Source organism: Coturnix japonica, chromosome 3 (genome assembly GCF_054131305.1).
Source record: "Coturnix japonica strain WE chromosome 3, WE-NBRP24, whole genome shotgun sequence".
Classification (NCBI taxonomy): Eukaryota; Metazoa; Chordata; class Aves; order Galliformes; family Phasianidae; genus Coturnix; species Coturnix japonica.
The window spans coordinates 57416877-57436186 of NC_140665.1; the positions used below are offsets into that span (position 1 = coordinate 57416877).

The 19310-nt window shown below is 43.1% G+C and overlaps 1 protein-coding gene across 5 annotated transcripts in view; it reads right to left on the minus strand.

Annotated features, from left to right (window-relative positions):
* RNF217 (ring finger protein 217) overlaps positions 1–6362 on the minus strand; it is a 49398-nt gene extending 43036 nt beyond the window's left edge. For 3 of the 5 annotated variants that reach the window (XM_015858718.3, XM_015858720.3, XM_032443288.2), the window contains exon 1: positions 5501–6362. In XM_015858718.3, the coding sequence (XP_015714204.2) occupies positions 5501–6109 (609 nt within the window). In that variant the 5' untranslated portion in view covers positions 6110–6362. The remainder of the gene's footprint in view (positions 1–5500) is intronic. The other 2 variants (XM_015858721.3, XM_085541742.1) reach the window with 1 other exon arrangement.
* Positions 6363–19310: the final 12948 nt, after the last annotated feature.

Consider the following 19310-nt stretch of genomic DNA (forward strand, 5'->3'; position numbering starts at 1 on the left):
AATGTTTGATTTTGCAAAACTTTGTTTCAGACTTAAGTTTTGGTATCCATCAGCAAGCATTCAGAGGGACTGAAAGTCAGCTGTATGCCAAGTTGACTCAGAAGATGAACCCTGAGGATATCTGGACACCATCCTGAACTGCAGTACCTCTCCTTCCCATACAGCAGCATGGCAGCACTGTCGCTGCATACCACACATCAGGAATACTGGGGCACAATCTCAGAAGCTGTTTCCTGAAAACTACAGTGAAGATGTTTAGGTACTCCTGTGCTTATGTACTGCTTACAGCTGTTGAACCGGATACACCTGTCACTCTTCCACCTCAGGAATAAAATACCTTACAGTGACTGAAGTGCCTGGTTTGGCTTAGAAAGCCTATAATCTAGCACATAATATATTATTCTGCTACTTCACCTCTCTTCCTCCTTTGCAAAGTTCCCTGCTGCTGCAACTTCAGTTGGAAGGTGATTTCTCAGCCTGCCTTCTCCTAATAGCAGCCACTCTGTAGCCACCTCAACAACTCAAAACCAGCATTATAGTATCTGGGGGGGATTCAGATCCCTTATGAGCACAGATCTTCTTCACTGGATGACCCTTCTGAGCTCTGGTTTGTATCAGGGCACCAAGCAGCTCATTAACAACCATATGATTCAGCACTTGGTGGCTACATTGCTGCCTGGTTTCCTTCGGCAGCCAGACTACAGCTTTGAAGGCTACCATTTGCATGATACAATCAGACACCTGAAGAGGTACACAAGTGTCAAGTCCCTCTTTCTCCAAGGCAGTACTAGTTCTGGGCAACACAGCCTGCTCTTTACTTTTCCTTACTGCTGGTGTGACTTCATAATCTTATTCTTCCCACAAAAATCCTGATTGTAACATTCTGCTGCATTGTAACATTTTTTTCTCCCCTTGCATCTTTTAAAAAGATCATGTACAAAAAACCAAACAAACAAACAAAAAAAAAAAAGGTTGAACACAAGGTCTCAAGTCACAACGGAAAACCAGTAACAGATCCAAGTTGGAGAGACAATAATAATTTCAGGCTCAGAAGAGCTAAGTAGAATTCCTGTCCCACCAAAGCCAGTCAGGCACCAGCCATTGCCAGCTGCAACCCCTCCCTGCCCCAGCAACCCCTTCTGATTATCCACATCCACTAATCTGATTAGCATTCCTGTAATTAAAGCACCACAATATCTGACTGAGAATATGGTAGGCTGTTTAAACTAACTCAAAGTCCTTTAATGTAAGAAATTACCACTCCGAGAGAATTACAAGATTTATAAAATAAAGCATCACATATGAGCATAGGATCAAAACTGGATTATCTAGTCCCCCAGTTCAGAGGTAGGAAAGCAGGCAGCCAAATCACAAAGGTTTCTATGAAACATTTACAGCTACTCTACAAGAAAGAATACAGTTATATGTTCTCTAATAATAAATACTTGAAGCAATATATTTCTGTTTTAGATGCTAGGAAAGAGAAAGTGTTATTTTGGTCTACTCATTATTTACTGAACAGTGAGGAGCGAGATTGTTATTCTGACCAGCACTTACAGGTTTACAAATTAGAGAGATGAGAAAAACACATAAACCTTATCTTCTTTACCAGACCAGGATAAGTTAAATATAAATCCCTAGTTAAACTTTAAGTTTGCCCCTCTGCAGCGACATTTCTTCCTATGGCTGTTGGCTCATTTGTACAGGGTACTTCTGAACCACCTCCCACCCAGACACACACAAAGAAAGCAAAACCAGGCACAAGCATTCCCTCTAACTCAGATTTACATGCAACAAAGAGAGATGAGGAAGTGAATCATTCACTTACAGCAAACCTGTGTGGACACAGCTTCTGGAATAAACCAGGTCTGTTATGACGTTAAATGGAGAGGAAGGTGCAAAGTGAAGAAAACGAGAATGCAATATTACACTTGTGGGATCAAATGTTCCAGTCCTTCCCATACTTCTTGGGCTATAAGGCATGTATGATTGTAAAAACACACAGCTCCCACCTGAAAGAGAAGCACTCTATTCACCCTTTCACCTCCCACTTCACTAGGCATTTTCCTATGTGCTCAAGGAAACTGCCTCTGTAAGCATCATGGTCTTGAAAGAGAAAAGCCATCTCCAACACTGTTGCTCAACCACCACCAGAGAACAGCTTTGGGCTGCATCCCATCCTGGAGACAGGTAATCTTAAGACCCTAACCAGGTGCTGTAGGACCCACACTCATACCCCAAGTCCTAAGGTACAAGAGCTACGATCCTCTTCATAATAGCTCAGTGCATATGACCTATTCCCTCTTCAATTTCTCTGGGTCCAAAAGAATAGCCTTTTTTTTCCTTTTCTTTTCGTGAATGTTAGATAAACTGGTCTTAAACCTTTAAAAGCCCAAGAGCGTAAGGCCCAGAGAAAGAACACCCGAATTGAGGCAAACTAATGTCTTTTACTGTACTACAGTCAGGCTCCAGATCTGGAGCTCCAGGCTCACCTTCTAAGCTTCTATACCAGGTGTTAAATCTCTGATAGGGATTATGCAGCCAGGTGCCAGTGATAAGAAACTGCATTTGACCTCTAAGGACCTTCTGAAGCAGCACTTGTTGCTTCAGAATTCAATCAATTGCTCCCATTTTCCCCCATACCAGTAAAGCAACAAGACAATTCTACATTTTCATCTGGATAATCATCTCAACAATGCCTAACACTCTGATTTTCTTTAATCTATAGTGCTCTAGAGCAGAAGTTTTGACGCAGTTACATATTGTGTAGAAGACTGCAGAGATCATTAGCATGGTTTTCGTTATCCCATTAGACATAATTTCAGAAATCACGATGAAACCATTATACAGACTCCAGCTTTCTTCAGTAGGAAAACAAATATGTTAAAGATCTTCATCCAAGCGTTACACTTCTGACAATATGCTCCACACATTCACCATATAAAACCAATCCTTCTCCAGAATCAAAGTCAGTATCCACTCAAACACAGGGTACAGCTTACTACTTCCCTGACACAGAAACCAGATCTAAATGCACATCCATTTTCTTCCTTCTCCCTCTGCTCCCCCTCCCAATTTCAGCCACATTCCTACGTAAAGCTGCCTGGAACCAAATCGAAAATCTGTTACAATCTTCAAAACAAGCCAACTTTCCAACATTTACTCTTTTCAAACTTTTTGGTAGGTGAAGTGCTAAGCCTCAAAAAACTAAAGGTGACTTTATCCTATACTGTCCTTCCACTCATCTTTCCTCAAATTCCTCTGACAGAGCAGGCATGGAGAAGGCTTTTCCCTCTCCCCTGAGGATGAGTCACACGGTGCTTCCACAGCACAAAGGAGAAAAAATGTTATTTCTCGTTCTTCCCAAAGAAACATCACTTGTTTTTTCACAAAAAGACAGTTATACTAAGAACACATCAGACTGCTTTAGAGGATATTTTGTTGCCTTTTACTCCTGAACAAATACATCATTCAACTAAAATCCTGCTGGGTCATAACAAGACCGGTAAGAGTCCCTGCATCCACAGAAGTGCTCTGTGAATCTCTGTCCTCAATATTAGTAGCCCTGCTGCAGACATCCCTTTATCTGCATCTGTATCCCTGTTCCATCTTTTATGTATATGAGCATCAATATGGCTATCTGCCATGTAGACCTTTTAATAGTTTCTGGACTAAGCTTTGCAGAGTACTCAGCAATATCAGTGGCCTCATCCCAGAAAACATCCTCATATTCTAAACTTGTTTTATTGGGTTTTCACCCAGCTCTCAAGCCACGTAGCTCTTGCAGACATCAAGCCACACAATCATCCTCGAATTGCTGAGCTGAAATCAGGCAGAACTGTTCTTAGGTATAGCTTTAGCTGCCAGATCATGCAGACCACTTATGTCACTGCAAAAAATTATTGCCTTAGCTCACAAATAATACTATTTAGGGTTTGGGGCAGAATCTCTCTGATACGTCTTCTCCAACCTTGTGGGATCCTACATCCCTTCTTACTCAAAGGAAACAAGTAGAAGAAAAATATCTTTAAGCATTTGAACTATTTTAGACAAATTATGACACAAAAACACCTCTCTGTTCAATGAAGAAGAGGGTTAGCCAACTGAATTCAGTATATGAATGCCTAATGGGTACAGGCCCCCTGCCAGTGGCAGGGACATCTTTCACTAGATCAGGTTGCCCAAAGCCCCACCCACACAACCCAACCTCGAATACTTCCAATAATCAGGAAGCATTCTTAGGGTGATGAATAAGGACCCTACTCGGCCATTCCCAACACATTTTACTACCCGTTTTAATAATGAAAAGCTACCACAACCCATTGTCTTGACACACAGAACAGGATACAGAAGCTAGGGAAGAACACCTGATGTCTATCACACCACTTTTTGACCTCCAAGGTGAGGCAATATCCTGACCAGCGGCCTTGGCAGCAAATATGAGGATGGCTCAAACATGTATTGGCAATGGATTCCGAAAACTTTCTAGACTTCCAGTTCATCACTTAGTTACACATACCAAACCAAAGCATCCTGGGTTCTGTGCAAGAAGTCTTATAAGGTGTTCCCAAATTTCAGTGTTAGGGGACACCTATAAAAACCACAGCTCCCCACCCCACTCATCCCATCAGTTCCCACGTTAAGCCCTTCCCTGTTATCCAAACATGATAAAAGTGCTCTGTAAAAACCTCAGTGAGTATAGCATTAGCCAGAACAAATATTACCAGCACAAGTAACTGCCGTATGGGATTGCAAGTGCGCAGATGGGAGCACATGCCAGTCCCAAGCCGTGAAATGGCCTGGTTGGAGGAGCCCCACACCTATTTATAGTGCCTGGGGGAGCTGGAGCTGCGAAGCCATTCCCAATGGAGCACAGACTTTAGCACGGCTCCTAGGGCCAGCAGGTGCAAAAATACATCCCACCAGCACGTCTCTGCTGAGCGTGTCTCCCATGCTTCTGCTGAATGCTTAAGTAAGGGTGGTTAGCAAAGAGTTTTTGCTTGGTTTTGGTATTCTCACATAACTGACATCTCCCTGGCTCTTTGTGTTTGGGGCTCACCTACGTCACTGGTAGGAGCAACATAGAAGTGCTTTGTGATGCTAAACCAGTTACCAGCAACATTAAGCAAGGCTTGTTAGCTTTCAAGCTCCTGATTTCCCTCCGAAACTGTAGCCTTACTGACAAAGCAGCAAAGAAGCAGAAAGCTTTAAGTTCGTTGTGATGCTCTAAGTTTGCAAAAGTCGCTCAATTTCTCCCCAGAGTTCTTACTGCTGTAACTATGTCTCCTCAAGGCTAACCTCGGAGCCCCAACACAGCAGCCGTGCCACCAGCGCTCTACAAACACCGCAGCAGCACGTCTCTGGGCGATCAGCAGGGCCGCCACCAGCCCGCGTAGAGGGGCTGCGGGACGGCAGCCCGATCCCCGACCCGGAGCCAGCTGCTACCGTGGGGGCTCAGGGGTACAACATCATCAGCGATCCCTTCGGGGCCCGGCCGTACCTGGGAGCTGAGGTACCGCTTGAGGCACTCCTCGCACACCGCCTTCTTGCAGCAGGACAGGGGCTTGACGGGCTTCTCCTCCAGGCACACGCGGCAGCTCAGCACCAGCAGCGGCCCGAAGTCGCCGCCGATCAGCCCGGAGAAGGGTTCGGGCAGCAGGTACAAGTCCACCACCTCGATGCTGCCGCCCGCAGACAGCGGGTCGCCGCCCGCCGCCACCCCGCGCCGGGCCGGGGGCTGCGCGCTGCCAGGGCCGGGCGGGGAGCCGGGGCCCGGCCGGTCGTTCTCCACGCAGTACACGGTGCAATACACGTGCCGCCGAGCCGGGCGGCGCCGACCGCCGCCCCCCTCCGGCTCCTCCTCCGCCGATTCCCCCACGCCCGACGTCTCCAGCCCGGCCGCCTCCTCTTCGTCCTCCCCCGCCGCGTCCCCGCCGCCCCCTCGTCGCTCGGAGCCGGCGGAGGGCGGCGGCTCCCCGCTCCCTCCCGGCCCGGCCGCCTCGCGCAGCGGCGGCGTCTCCTCCGTTCCGTCCTCCCGTGGGCCCCCGGCCGGGCTGGGCGGCGCGGCGGCGTCCCGCGGGGCGCTCAACGAGCTCTGCTGCTCTCCCATCGCCTCCCGCCGCCGCCGCTCCTTCCCATCCAGCCGCCTCCCGGTCTCGCTTCTGCTTCCGGGTCCCGAGCCCCGCCGCTCGCAGCCCCGGCGACAGCCTGCCCGCCCGCGGGCGCTCGGCCTCTTCTCTCCGGGGCTGCGGACGCGGCGGGGCCGCTCCGCTTAGCGCCGCCCGCGGGCTCCCGGCCGGAGCACGAGCCCCATGCCGCGAGCAGGACGCGGGCAGCCGGCCCTGAGCCGCGGGGCAGCGCCCGGCCGCGCCTCCTGCCCCGCCCCGTCCCGTTCCGCCGTCCCCTGTGACGCACCGCCCCGTCCCGCCCCTGGTTGAAGCGTAAACACTGCGCGTGTGGTGATGGGCTGTGGCCATGTGTGCGGTACGGGTACCAACTGAGCTTGCCACGAAGATGATCAGGGGGCTGGAGCACCTCCCTTATGAGGACAGGCTCATTGCAGCCTTTCAATACCTGAAGGGAACTTACTCCCAGGAGAGGAGTAAACTCTTCGAAAGGGCTGACAATAGCAGGACACGTGGAAATTGTTTTAAGTTGAAAGAGGGAAGATTTAGGTTGGATGTTAGGGGGAAGTTCTTTACTAGGAGAGTGGTTAGGCCCTGGAACAGGCTGCCCAGGGAGGTTGTGGATGCCCCGTCCTTGGAGGTGTTCAAGACCAGGTTGGACGGGGCCCTGGGCAACCTGATCTAGTAAATGTGTATGTTTGGTGGCCCTGCCAGGCAGGGGGGTTAGAACTACATGATCCTTGAGGTCCCTTCCAACCCGGGTCATTCTGTGATTCTGTGAGGTGCTGTGGGAGGTATGAGAGAGAGCGGCGCACCAGGGTTTGCGTAACAGAGCTGATCCAAGTCAGCCAGCCCACAGAGTGAAGGCTTTTCCTTACCACGCTGTTGAACTGCAAGAGCTTTGTCATGTTTGACACAAAAGCTAAGGCATGTTATTGAATTCCTTCACAGGGGAACATTGGTACCGCTGACACTCAGTGATGCTTGCTGAAAACTGATGGAGGCCAAACAGTGGGTGTGAGCGCAGAGTGGTGGTGCATTTCAGCAGTGACACTGACAGTGAGTCACCTCCACATTTTTTATGAGCTTTTATGAGCACAGTGTGCAGACTCCTGTTCATCAGTGGCAAAAATGCAGAGCTAATGGTAGTGGCTGTATTGCAAAACAGTATTTTGTAGCTGAGAATTTGCTCTACCAAATGGCACTGCTGTGCTCTTTGTAGCTGTTAGATTTTCCATGGAAAACATTAGGAGGCATTATTTTCAGAGCAACCTAATTATGAAAAAGGAGGGCTCAATTTCCCAGGACTACAGTTCTTGAGTCTTCATGAAAATTACTTCTACTAAAGATAATAATAATAATTATTATTATTAGGATGAGTAATTAACATTCATTCCTCTGGACTTGTTCTGAAAACCTCTAAGGAAATCTGAACATTTGTTCCCATGTAGAGCTGTAAGTAACTGGCAGCAGAGCCATGGGTTGCTGAGTGTAGGAACTGTTTCTTGTTGTTGTTGTTGTTTTAACATTCTCTTTTATCATGTTCAATTTTTTTAAGGTATTTCACACATTACCTACAATGGTAAAAGTGATCTGGATATTGTGGGAATTCTCTTCAACTGAATGCTTGTATTTATTTAAATGAATAAATAAATAAATAAATCAGGTTCTTACCTTTTGTCTTCCAGCACTTGTAGTTCTCACTGTGGTATACATGCACACCCCATACAATAAATAGCCTTACATCCTCCAAAATGCATTCAACCAGTACCATTTCCACTCTGGGCATGGTCCTGTTTCCAGGAGTTGTGAAGTGGTTTGCTGATTTCACCTTTTTTTTTACAAAATAAATAAATATATATATATATATATCTGTAACCATCTGAGACAAAAGCTTGTGGCAACAGCACAGTTGTAATGGCAAAACTTCAATGAGCCCTCCCAGTGAGAAAAGAACGCCTTAAGTTTGCCCTCCCCCTGCAGCTCTGAGCATGGATGGGTTACAATAGGGCCAGGAATTCCAGCAAATTACTAGAAATAAGGAAAGAGATGATGGCCTTGGGTTGTACTATGGAAGGTTCTTGTCTTTAGTCCTTACGGGAGACCTGTTTCCTCAGACAGAAGGAAAACACTGAGTTATCTCCTTGGGCTTCTGTTCACCTTCTGAGGTAAAAGATTCATGGATGTTGTACAGAAGGTGTAGGATAGAAAATAGCATGCATTAGAGAAATTTCTTAGGAACATCCTAATTAAATCAGGAAGAATGACTGTGCCCAGTTTAATTGTTGCAGAATGTAGTTTGAAAACAGCCTGCACCATGTTTTCGTCTAGCACTATGGAAACAACCTCCAAATATCCCTGTGTATTTTAAAAGTTTATCCAGGAATTCCAACAAATACCTTTTGGTGTGTGCATTCATGTGAAACCTGTAGGAGGAGAATATAGCCATTGACACATCACCAAAATGATAAGACAAATGTACTGGCATGTTGAAGCTTCAAGCAAAGGAGGCGCTGTCTAGACAAATCAAACCTTTTGGACCTCATCTCTGTTAAGCTCATACTTGATGTCTGTGGTCATCGGGACTAGAGACAGGAGATGCTTTTCTGAAGCTGAAAGCTCTTTCCAGTCAGACCTTTATCAGTGACCCAGGTCATTTTTTACAGGGCATCTACAACCTCTGTCCATCTTTCTTTACCCTGCTCTCATTTTGGAATGCTATAATTCTACACATGTCTCTGAAATCATCCTTCTAAGCCAGTGATGTTGCTTGCTTTCTGGCCCTCTATCTGCAGCACTAAGCTTTAATATCTTTCTTATCACGTTTCTCTTCCTAAAAATACCATGGAGCTCTGTGTGTAGCCTAAAGCTTTGTGAAAGGCTCATTACTGGGTTTCTGTGCTTGATCTTGCTGAATCTAGTTTCACACTGAGACTCATTGGCAGCTCCTCCTTCCTTCTCCTCCTCACCCAAATCTCTTATTCCTCCTCTATTTCCTTACCACATTATCATCTCCGATATCATCTGGCTTTCTAACCTGGGAATCACTTTGATCTTCTCAAAATGCAAAGAAGCATTTGGGTGAAGCATGGTACGTAGGTGGCAAACTTTTTGTAGAGCAGAAGGATATAGTTTTAAGTCCTTGAAGTTAAAACAGGAAGACTGTGCTGGGAATCACATGAGTATGAATTGCTTCTCCAGGTGGGCTTATCCCCCTTTGGTGCCAGAGTCGTGCCTACGCAAAATGATAATCTATGTATCCAACAGTCACCAATTTTCTTCATTAAAACTCAATGGCAGACAATGACCATGTTATTTCATACAATCATATACTCACAGAACGGCTTAGGTTGTAAGGGATCTTAAACTCCATCAGTCTCCATCCACTAGATCAGGTGCCCAGTGCCCCGTCCAACCTGTCCTTCAACATGCTAATCTGAAGTGAAGTGCCTTGATGCACAGCCTGGATGCGGCACAAACTTTCTTGAGGAAGCTGAGATTATTTACCACCGTCAGCAGCAATACAGGCATGAGAGCATTCCAATATGCATCAGCATTTTTGGAGTCTCCCAAGGAAAGAAACCTACATTACTGCATTATTTTTATTAATGTGCTTGTGAAGTTATTTCTGAGGCAGTAACTCTCCTCAGAATTACCTGACAGCAGCAAATTACATTGAAGGACAAATACATGTCATAACTATTGTTGCTTAATTAACTATGCAGAACAACACAGAAACACAATGTTTTGTTAAACACTTGGCAGCTTTGTTTTCAGAAATATCTGATGCGCAAATTGCTACCTTTTCATTCTTAGCTTCAGGCTCAAAAAGCAGTTGTACATTCATTAAAACAATTGTCTGCCTGCATTACAGAATTATCAAATTATGCTTTTATCATGTTCTACTTGGTTTTTGTTTGTTTATTTTTACAATGATAATAATTTAAAACAACTTCAGAAACTAATCAAATTAAGTAATTAACCTTCTCAGGCAGTGAGCTAACATGGATCTTTTCAAAGCAGCTATTCTTGAGTGTGCATCTTAAAACCAAATTTCAGAATGGCTTTGAATGTTTTCTTGAGCTTCTGCATGTAACTCAATGATAGGATGAGATTAGTAATGATAGGACAAGAGCTAATGGCCTCAAGTTGTGCCATGGGAAGTTCAGGTTGGGTATGAGAAAGAAATACATCTTGGAAGGAGTGATGCTGCATTGGCACAGGCTGCCCAGGGAGGCAGTGGAGTCACCGTCTCTGGAGGTGTTCAAGAAACTTGTACCAATTAGGGACATGGTTGTTGCGCATGGTGGGGATGGGTTTATATTTGGACTAGATGATTTAGTGGTCTTTTCCAACCAGAATGATTCTATGACTGTGAAAACCTGCTGTTATCAATAAGAACTCACTCCATTCTGTGGAGTGACACCAGCACAGCTGGAAGGGCTGGAGCATGGGATGGCCATGTGTTCTGCTGAGACCTGCAGCAGCAGGAGCTGGGGCCTCCCCTTTAATTGCCGCCAAGTGAGTGGCCAGCTCTGCAGCCTTGGACATGATACTCATCTGTCTTTTCCCCTTTTGCCCTTTGCCTGTCTCAGTTATCCAGACTATCAGCTGTGTGTGCAGCTGAGGTGCCCCTGGACCGGGGACATCCCCTGGGCTTGGGTGCAGGCTGTAGGTGTTGCATGGCACAGAGAAAGCTGCAGTTTCAAAATCAAGTGTGGTGCAAGGAATTAGCTAATTAATAGCATATTGTGTAGTTAAAAGTAAAACTGCGTATGTTTGGATGCTATTGCAGCTCTGCTTATTTTCCTGTGGTAAAGCATGTCCATGAGAGTTTCTGTGGGGCTGTAATTTCTGCTGAGCAGTGTGTGCTGTGAGAGTTCTACATGCAAGAGCTAGCAGCAGGAGCGTCACTCACCTCTAACAGCATGCTCTCTTTGTGTAAGAGAACAGGAATACAGGCATTTTCCCTTACTCAGATAATAGCTACGTGTCCAGATTTCAAGTAAGATTTTTTCCTAGTGTACCAAAGCAAATATTTGGTAGAACATATGCAACAATTCTGCCAAGAAAAGAAAAGCCAGAATAAAATCTAGTTCACCAGCAGGGGAAAATGCTGTATGTTCTTTCTGCAGGGTTATTTTTATTACTGCCACGAGGAGAAATGTCTGTTTACCCTCAGTAAGTCATTCTACAGAGTAAGAGAATACCTTATTTATACCATCACTGGTCAAAACAAAGGTTCTTTCTAAGTCTTTGTCACTAATTTGCAAGGTAAGCCTGAGCATCCCCTGTGTTTCTCAGGCTGTATTGGATATCTTCACTGTAGAGGTGGCACACTCGGAAAATCTTCACTTTTGGATGGAAAAAAAGGTGGCTGAATTGCAGTCCTGAATAATTAAAGCAGTGATGTATTGATTATTCTATATGTTATATTGATTATTCTATAGATAGTTTGCCGATGGTGTAGGGTAGGAGGAAGTGAGGAGCATCAATAGTGGGAACAGGTAGCTCATTGCCTTGACCAAAATTAGCAGCTCACTTACAGCAGTACATTTCCAGTCTGTGAAGTACAATGTACTCATCTCTGAACAGCTGCAAAGACACCACAATCAACAAAGAATCTGTTAAGCAAATTCCTTGAAAGATAATTTCACTATTTTTGCTCTGCACCATTTGTTTGCATGGGACATTCTTTGTCCTCCTGTGTCCTTCCCCCTGCCCAGTGCTTAAGCTAAAGGTTGATTCTTAAAGATTTCATTGCATACATCATAAATAAAAAAGGTGTCAGTAAACGTGGATTTTGCCTTAGGAATTACTGTATACAGCTGAAAACAGCCGTGCGCTTGTGTGCATGCCAACAATAAGTCTGCAACAGCACCACGTGTCTTTCTGCATGTAGTACTCAGTGACCTTGAAAGAACTGTTCCTAAAAGTATTCTCCAATCTTCTTATTGAGTGTTTTAGAATGAGCCGAAAGTAATAATGTTAAAAAGTGCAGGGCAGCTAGGGCAATCTACAGTCTGCAATAGAAAGCTTTTTACAAAACAGAGAACTTCAGCCAGAAACTTGATAAATGTAGGTGGGAAATGGCTTGTATTCTCCACAGAGGAGTTGGGTTTCTTAATAGCTTAGGTGCAAAGTTATTATGTCTCACCCTAACAATGAGGTTAGTTGCTTGGTTTGCACAATAAGTCCTGGACAGAGTTATAAAAAGAAAAGAGCAGGAGATGACAAAACAGTCCCTGGGGTAATAAAAGGGCATCAGTAAACCTCTTGTCCTAGCAAAGTGTATGTGGGGAAAAATGTAACACTTCAACATATAGTCTGAACAGAAAACAAAGTTCTGAGGCTCTTGGTGGAATTTGAGGCTGCCAGCAAGCCCAGGCTGCAGTGAAAGCCCTGCTATTTGTTTGGTGGATCTGGTATTGCTTATCAGCACCATCAAAACATCTCAAAAATGCCAACCTGTCACAACAGCTTTTCCAACAAGTTACTCATTCGGCTATCTGCTGGGAAGTCAATAAGCATTGCCAGTCAAGATAGGTTCTTGCTACGTGGAACTCTTTGTGGAGAGACAAGCTCTGCAGCTCTCTTGACGTAGCCCCAGAGCACCAGGATAAAAGGTATTGCTATAACTTTTAATCTCAGACAAACTTGGAGAAAATTCTCACCTTTATTCTTACCCACTCCAAAAATTTCAATTTTTCACCAACAGAGATATTTTATATAAAAAAATAAATAAATATTATTACAGTTTCAATTAGATCAGAAGATATTATTATTACTTATGATTGTTTGGTTTAGTGCGACCTCACCCACTGCTTAGAGTGATTCAATCTACCAGTAAAACAGACCACAAATGTAAAGAGTAGGGAACAACTGTGGGGAAAAAAAGAAACATAACCACACACTACAATCAGATTTATCTTTCAAATTTTTATCACTTGGTAAAATTTTCACATCTGGAAAGGTCTGATGAGAGCAGACTACTGTTTCAGCGGTATATACATGAAACAGCTGTAAGCAGTCTTCATGCTGCCAGTACTAATGAAGTGCATTTACCAAGTACTACTGATTTTGTAGTGAAAACATTTATCTGTGGTTCCTTCAGGACACAAATAAAATGTGTTATCAGGAAGAATCACGGTGCTTTCTGCAAGCAGACAACTAAGGAAGCCTACCTGTCTCTTTCAGGCAAAGTATTGCTTGCTTTTTCTTTCTTTTTTCCTGAGTGCCATGCTAATGCAGTTCCTAATGTGAATGTGGGTATGTTGGATGCTTTCCTATGGGAGCAGTATTTTCCCTTTCCTATTTGGGAGTAAACCAGAACAACTTAAGCCTGTAACCTGGCAAAACTGCGTTCATGTGAATGAGGTTACAGCACTTACAGGATTGCAGTGCAGCTGTTGTCTTGCTTCCAGATTTCTTAGGCTGCTGAAAATGGATGCTCTGAACTTCCAGTTCAGAGAATGATAAGGCACTGTAATCATACAATCTTAATTCTCTGTGGTTGAGTGGAACAATGTGCAGTAATGTTAAAACAAGACCAATAATTTAAGCTGTTATTCAGTATTCAAATACATGAAACAGAGAGTACACAGCTAAGATCATGCCATTAACCTTGCCACTTTTCCCTTATTTCTTTTTTTTGACATGTAAATAGGCATGGAAATATTTGAAAACCTAGACAGAAACATACTTACTTTCACATTTGCAGACACAAAAAGGTTCCAGCTCATGAGCTTGCTGTAGGTTTATTTTGAAATCTTTATTCCTTACATTAAGCACCAATTAGAAATTGAATGTGAAGAACAGATGAGATTACTTTTTTTTTCCCCACATACACATTATGATAATGTTATGATTAATATGAAAGCTATGTGTGACAGAAAAGGATTACAGACCAATAGCACCATTTCCCCTGTAATCTTTATCCCTTTCCTGACTAAGTGCTATCTGCTAATACAAATCCTCAAGTTCCTGACCTCTCTCTCTCTTTCTTTTTTTTTGCCTTCCGTCCCTGCAAGCACTGTGAAGGAAATGATTCCTGTCACGTAGCCAAAGGGGGCATATTTACATGGTTCCACATGATGTGACAAGGAAATCCTGTTGCAGAGGATTCAGGAGGAAAACAAGGAGGTTGCCTGCTCTGTCACTCTTTTTTAGAGCTCCTGCCTCCGCTCCTCACCAGGTTAACTTCCTGAATCACCACTTCTGGGACATTATCAGAACAGATCTCTTTGTTTCTTAATTTTCTTCCTCCAGTTTTGAAAGTGGACATTTCCAGGACATTCTCCTTCCTGCTCTTTTGCCATTTCTTAAGTGATTATGTTGTTATCTGCTATGGATTTTTTTCCTTTGCAGATTTTACTTGTAGTACTCATATTTTCTTGTTCCTCCACTGGCCATCATTAAACTCTGCGCCAAAGTAAGAACACGCTGTGAGTTCTTTAATTCTGTTCTTTTCTGGAGTGGGGAAAAGCCTTCACTGCAAGCAGGAGGGTGTTACAGTTTCAAATCCTGAAGCATTCAAATAGCTTTGGCTACAGCCTAGAGGAAACCAGAAGCATAGAAAGCTTTAGTCTTTGTTTTTATGGAAGTTTATTACATATATAATACTAAGGTTAATCATTTCTAAATCACATTATGAACAATATATAGAAACTCAGTGTGAGAGCTCTCCCTCAGCTACCAAGTGAATACTTAAATGATGGGGTTACTTTCATGTCAGTAAAGAAAGCCATCAGCAAAATCCAACCATTAACTGAGAAGGAAACCTGTAATAAAAGCAGGAGCCTATGTACAACCAACTAGGAACTTATTAAAAAAAAAAAGCAATTTAAAAAAAAAAAGCTACTATATTGAATTCAGTAAAAGCTACAAAATCTTTGCTAAGAAAGCACAGCACATGTCAGTTTCATTCTGCTTTTTTGAACAAGCATCGTGTTCCTTCTAACTAGGTCTTCCAGCTGGTCAGGTAGCGTATGTTTAGAACTGGATCTGATTAGAGAACATACTATTTAAAACAAAAGCAATCCTCTGTTGTGCATTAGTTTTGATGCACAGTACTGTGCATTACTAGCTTCAAGATCTGGGAACATTCAGGTCAGTATTTCACCTCATGCCTCAGAACCAGTTCTGCTTTGGTACAATACAAAATAGCCTATTTTTAAAACTCCCTGCTCCTATTTAGGAGCTCAGTTTTAATCTAAACTGCAACTTTTTATGAGTTCTTCCATAGCCTTAATTCTACATATGTGTTTTGGTCTGTATTTCTTGTTTGTACAGTCTTTTGGAAGGTCAGAAGGGATACAGCATATCTCCAGGGTTTAAATACAATTTATCACAGTCAAATGATGACAGGTGTCCAGCCCATTGCAAGTCTCGGAATATAAAGAGGCAGACCCAATTTCCATGCTGACATCTCCAGCATGGTAGTAATTTAGAAATATTAGTATGAACTAGTATTACTTAGATTAAAGTTTGTATTAGTATGAGTTAATGGTCAAAACTTTTTCATGTCAAAGAGATTGTACAAACATTTCCTTTTTTTTTTCCCCCTGTGTATTTCTTCTTTCCAATAGCACTAAAGTTTATCCAGTGCCAAAACTGTTTTTGACCTGTTTAAAGATGTTCTGGCAGAAAATCTGACATCTGGTGTTTAAGGTAAGAACTACCAGAAGGATCTTACGGGATGACAACGTGGAAGTTCTGAAGTGTAAAGGTCTACAATCCCATGGAAGAAAAACCTGTGGAATGTGATTAATATTTCTAGAGGAATATTATTTTTTCTCCTTCAAAATAGAAAAGCTTTTTTCTATTTTTGGGGCTAGGAAGGGCCAAAAATGCTATTGAATTCTATAGGGCATCTCTTTCTTTACTCCTCTCCTCGCTGGAATGTGGAATATCAAGAGAGGTAAAAGTGGAATATAAAGGGAAAGAGAAGAAATGGTAAATGTTTTTCTTATTGTATTAAAAAACTCTGAAAGAATACATTTAAATTTTATGTCGCAAATTTTTTTTTGTTATTATTATCATTAATAAATCTCTGTATTGCAGAAAATGAATGAAGCTTAGAGAATGAGGAGGCAATTGAAAAAAAAAAAAAATAATAAGAGCTGCAGTTCCAGTCCTACCTTGCAATTATAAAGGAATGAAAACCCAGAATAATTATGTAATGTCAAGTTGTCAGAAATTATAAGATCACTGTTTTTTTCTCCTTGGAATTTACTTTTGACAAGTGTGTAGGGAATAGGGAACACCCTGAAGAGATCAGACTGAGAAAGAAGCCAGCAGTATAAAAAGGTTGGCTAATGCTGCTCATAAATGCAGAACCTTAACTACTGAGATGGTGATTCTGGGTGTTTTGCACATGCCTCTGGGACATGGACCCATGGCTCTGCTGTTGCCTACCTCTCGGTGCTGTCTGTGTGGCCACCGGCCCCATTGTTGACCCTCAGCATGCTCTGCCATGCAGTGGGACAGCAGCATCCATGCTGACCCCTACCCTGGTGGGTGAGACTGTTGCAGGGTATGCAATGTGTAGTGGTGATGAGAGGTGGGAACACATGCTGCTGGTATTTTAAGGCTACATAGATTTTCTTGTATATGTTTGCTCAGTTAAGCTACGAAAAATAGTTTTGACATGTTTGACTACAATTTTATGAGATCATCAATTTTTAAGAGAATTTTATGAAGTCTTTATCCAAGTAAAGAAAGTTATTAGATAATGTATCTAGCTTTAACAAGAAAGTAAAAACTACAAATCAGGTAATAAAAACTGGCTATAATAAAAACCCTTGAGTATTTTGTGTCTGGGGTGAAGATTTAGGTTCAGTTTTGACTGACAGGAAGAGAAGGAAATGTAAATTTCTTGGATGAATCATTGTCCCACTATCATAATGAAGTTTAATTTTCAAGTAGTTTAGTCTCAGATTACTGGAAATAATTTTTGGTTCCACTCTAGATAATGTTGATGAGACAGCTGTAGATTTAAGGGTCATTAAGCAATTCTTATTCACAAAATTATGCACTTACCTTTTATCACATATTTAATTCTCATTGAAGCTAATTGGGTTTAAAAACATTCTTCAATCCTTTCCTTCCAAAGGAACTTTAGCATATTCTTCAACTGTATATTTTCTTGAATGTTTCTCTTATCTGGGTCCTGTCACAGTCATTCCTTATCTCCCTTCTTTGAGTGGTCAGCCTCCAGGGCAATCTGTCCTCCATGGCAGGCTCCAGCTGCTCAGGTGCTGGGTGCAGAGGGGCCCAGGGTGGAGGTTTACCACCTTGCTGTATTTAATTATGGGACCAATCAAACAGGCAACTTTACCTAATCATTTATTTACCGAACACTTGTCTTGGTTTCAGATATCTATTTTTTTAACTCATCACTACAGCACTGGAAAGAAAAACATGGTTTAATTGTATTTTTATTTACTACAAGGTAGAAATGTCTTAATTTAGCTTCTTTTAGTCTAGAAATAAAGGAAAAAGTAAAAACAACAACATAATATATTGCTAAAACTTCTTCATCGTTAAATTGCTTAGAAAGAACCATAGATATCTCAGCACACCAAAAGAGTTTATGAGCAGGAGTTATTCATTTTTTCATTAGTAACAGAATCAAACAGAAATCAATCTGACACTGAGTACATCACCCAACTCACTTTGATAAGCAGTGCTGTTTTGGTTTTTGTTTGTTTGTTTGTTTAATTTAACAAAGAAAATGCCGTGGTTTTGCAACTTAAAGTTTTGCCTAGACTTGGAATGTCACTGCTCTCAGTAAATCTCAAACTGCTGTATGTACGTAGGTGTATACCATTAGGCACAATTGTTATGCTACATTAAACATCCATCTGAACTCACAGAGTTGTTCCCATCAAGCACCCCTCTCATCCTGGTTCACAAAGGTCCTGTCAGCACAGGGAAATGCTCATCTATACCATGGTCAGTCTGTGGCTGAATGTGACACCTACTGAAGTGGTTCCGATCTTCTTCCACTGGTACCATTCTCTCCTCATTGCTGTTGTAAATTATTCTTCTTATTCTTCACAAGTTCTCCTCAGGATCCATCTGCCCTTTCACATGAGTGTTTGCTTTGCATGTGTGGCCACCCCTTTGAGGGCCAGGAGACTTGAGGGATCCCTCTTTTATTGCCAGGGGGCCCACCCAGAGCCCATCTAGTAGTGCCAGGAAGGCAGGCCTGAACACTTCCCTTGGGTCTAGACATGCTTTGAATGTGCGATGGAAGAACCCTCTCCTGAGGCTAGCAAGTCAGGAGACAAATGCTGTGCGCTAGTTTTGGCAAAACTGCTGTTGCTGTTCAGTTCTCAAAATAGCTTTGTTCTTTCCTCCCACAGAGGCTGACGTGAAGAAAATGTCCCCACACTGCACAGAAGAGCCTTCCTGCAGGCTGCATGCCCCAGGGCCACGCAGGAGGCGCAGCAGTTTTTTAAAACAACTTTTTGTGTAGCCCAAAGGAGGTCATTTAAAAAGAAAATAGAGCAGGCCTTCAGCTTAGCAAAAGATGGACAATGCCCACAAAAACTGTTCCAGCTTGGCACTTCCTAGCCTTGTTCAACAGCAGGGGACCCCAGGCCTCCACTCCCAACCAGTCAGGGAGTTGTGCTGAGGCACCTAGCCCACTCACCTGCCACCAGCAGCACTGCTGGGTTCCCTATGGAAGCCAGGAAGTTTTACCTTGGAGGGCTATCAAGATCTGCTTGGTCTTTTCCACTTGCCCAGCAGGCATCCTAAGTCTCCAGTTACACAGATCATTTAGAGAGAGGCAGTCTGGGAGACATCCCAGGGCAAGAGCTCTCTTTCACTCAGAAGTGTATATGGAGCCAAAAAAGAGGTTAGTCCAAAAGTTGTTCCCCAAAATCCTCTGTGTTGTCTGCTTCGCCTCTGTCCTCACTTTCTAAAATGAGGCTGATTGCCTGCTAAAACTCCTTCACTACTAGGAATGCTAGTAGAAAGGTTGTGCTCAGAAGAAGAGGACTTTTCAGTGATCAGGCTCTCTGCAAATGCAAGGAGGCTGTGAGAATGAAAAAGAGAAAGTATATGGAAGTAAGTAGCTCTTTCCACTGGTTACAGTGGAGTTGGGCAGCATGGTGCAATAGTTTGTATCTGGATAAAAAGCAAGGCTGTCAGACTTGTCTTTGTCTGAGCATCTGT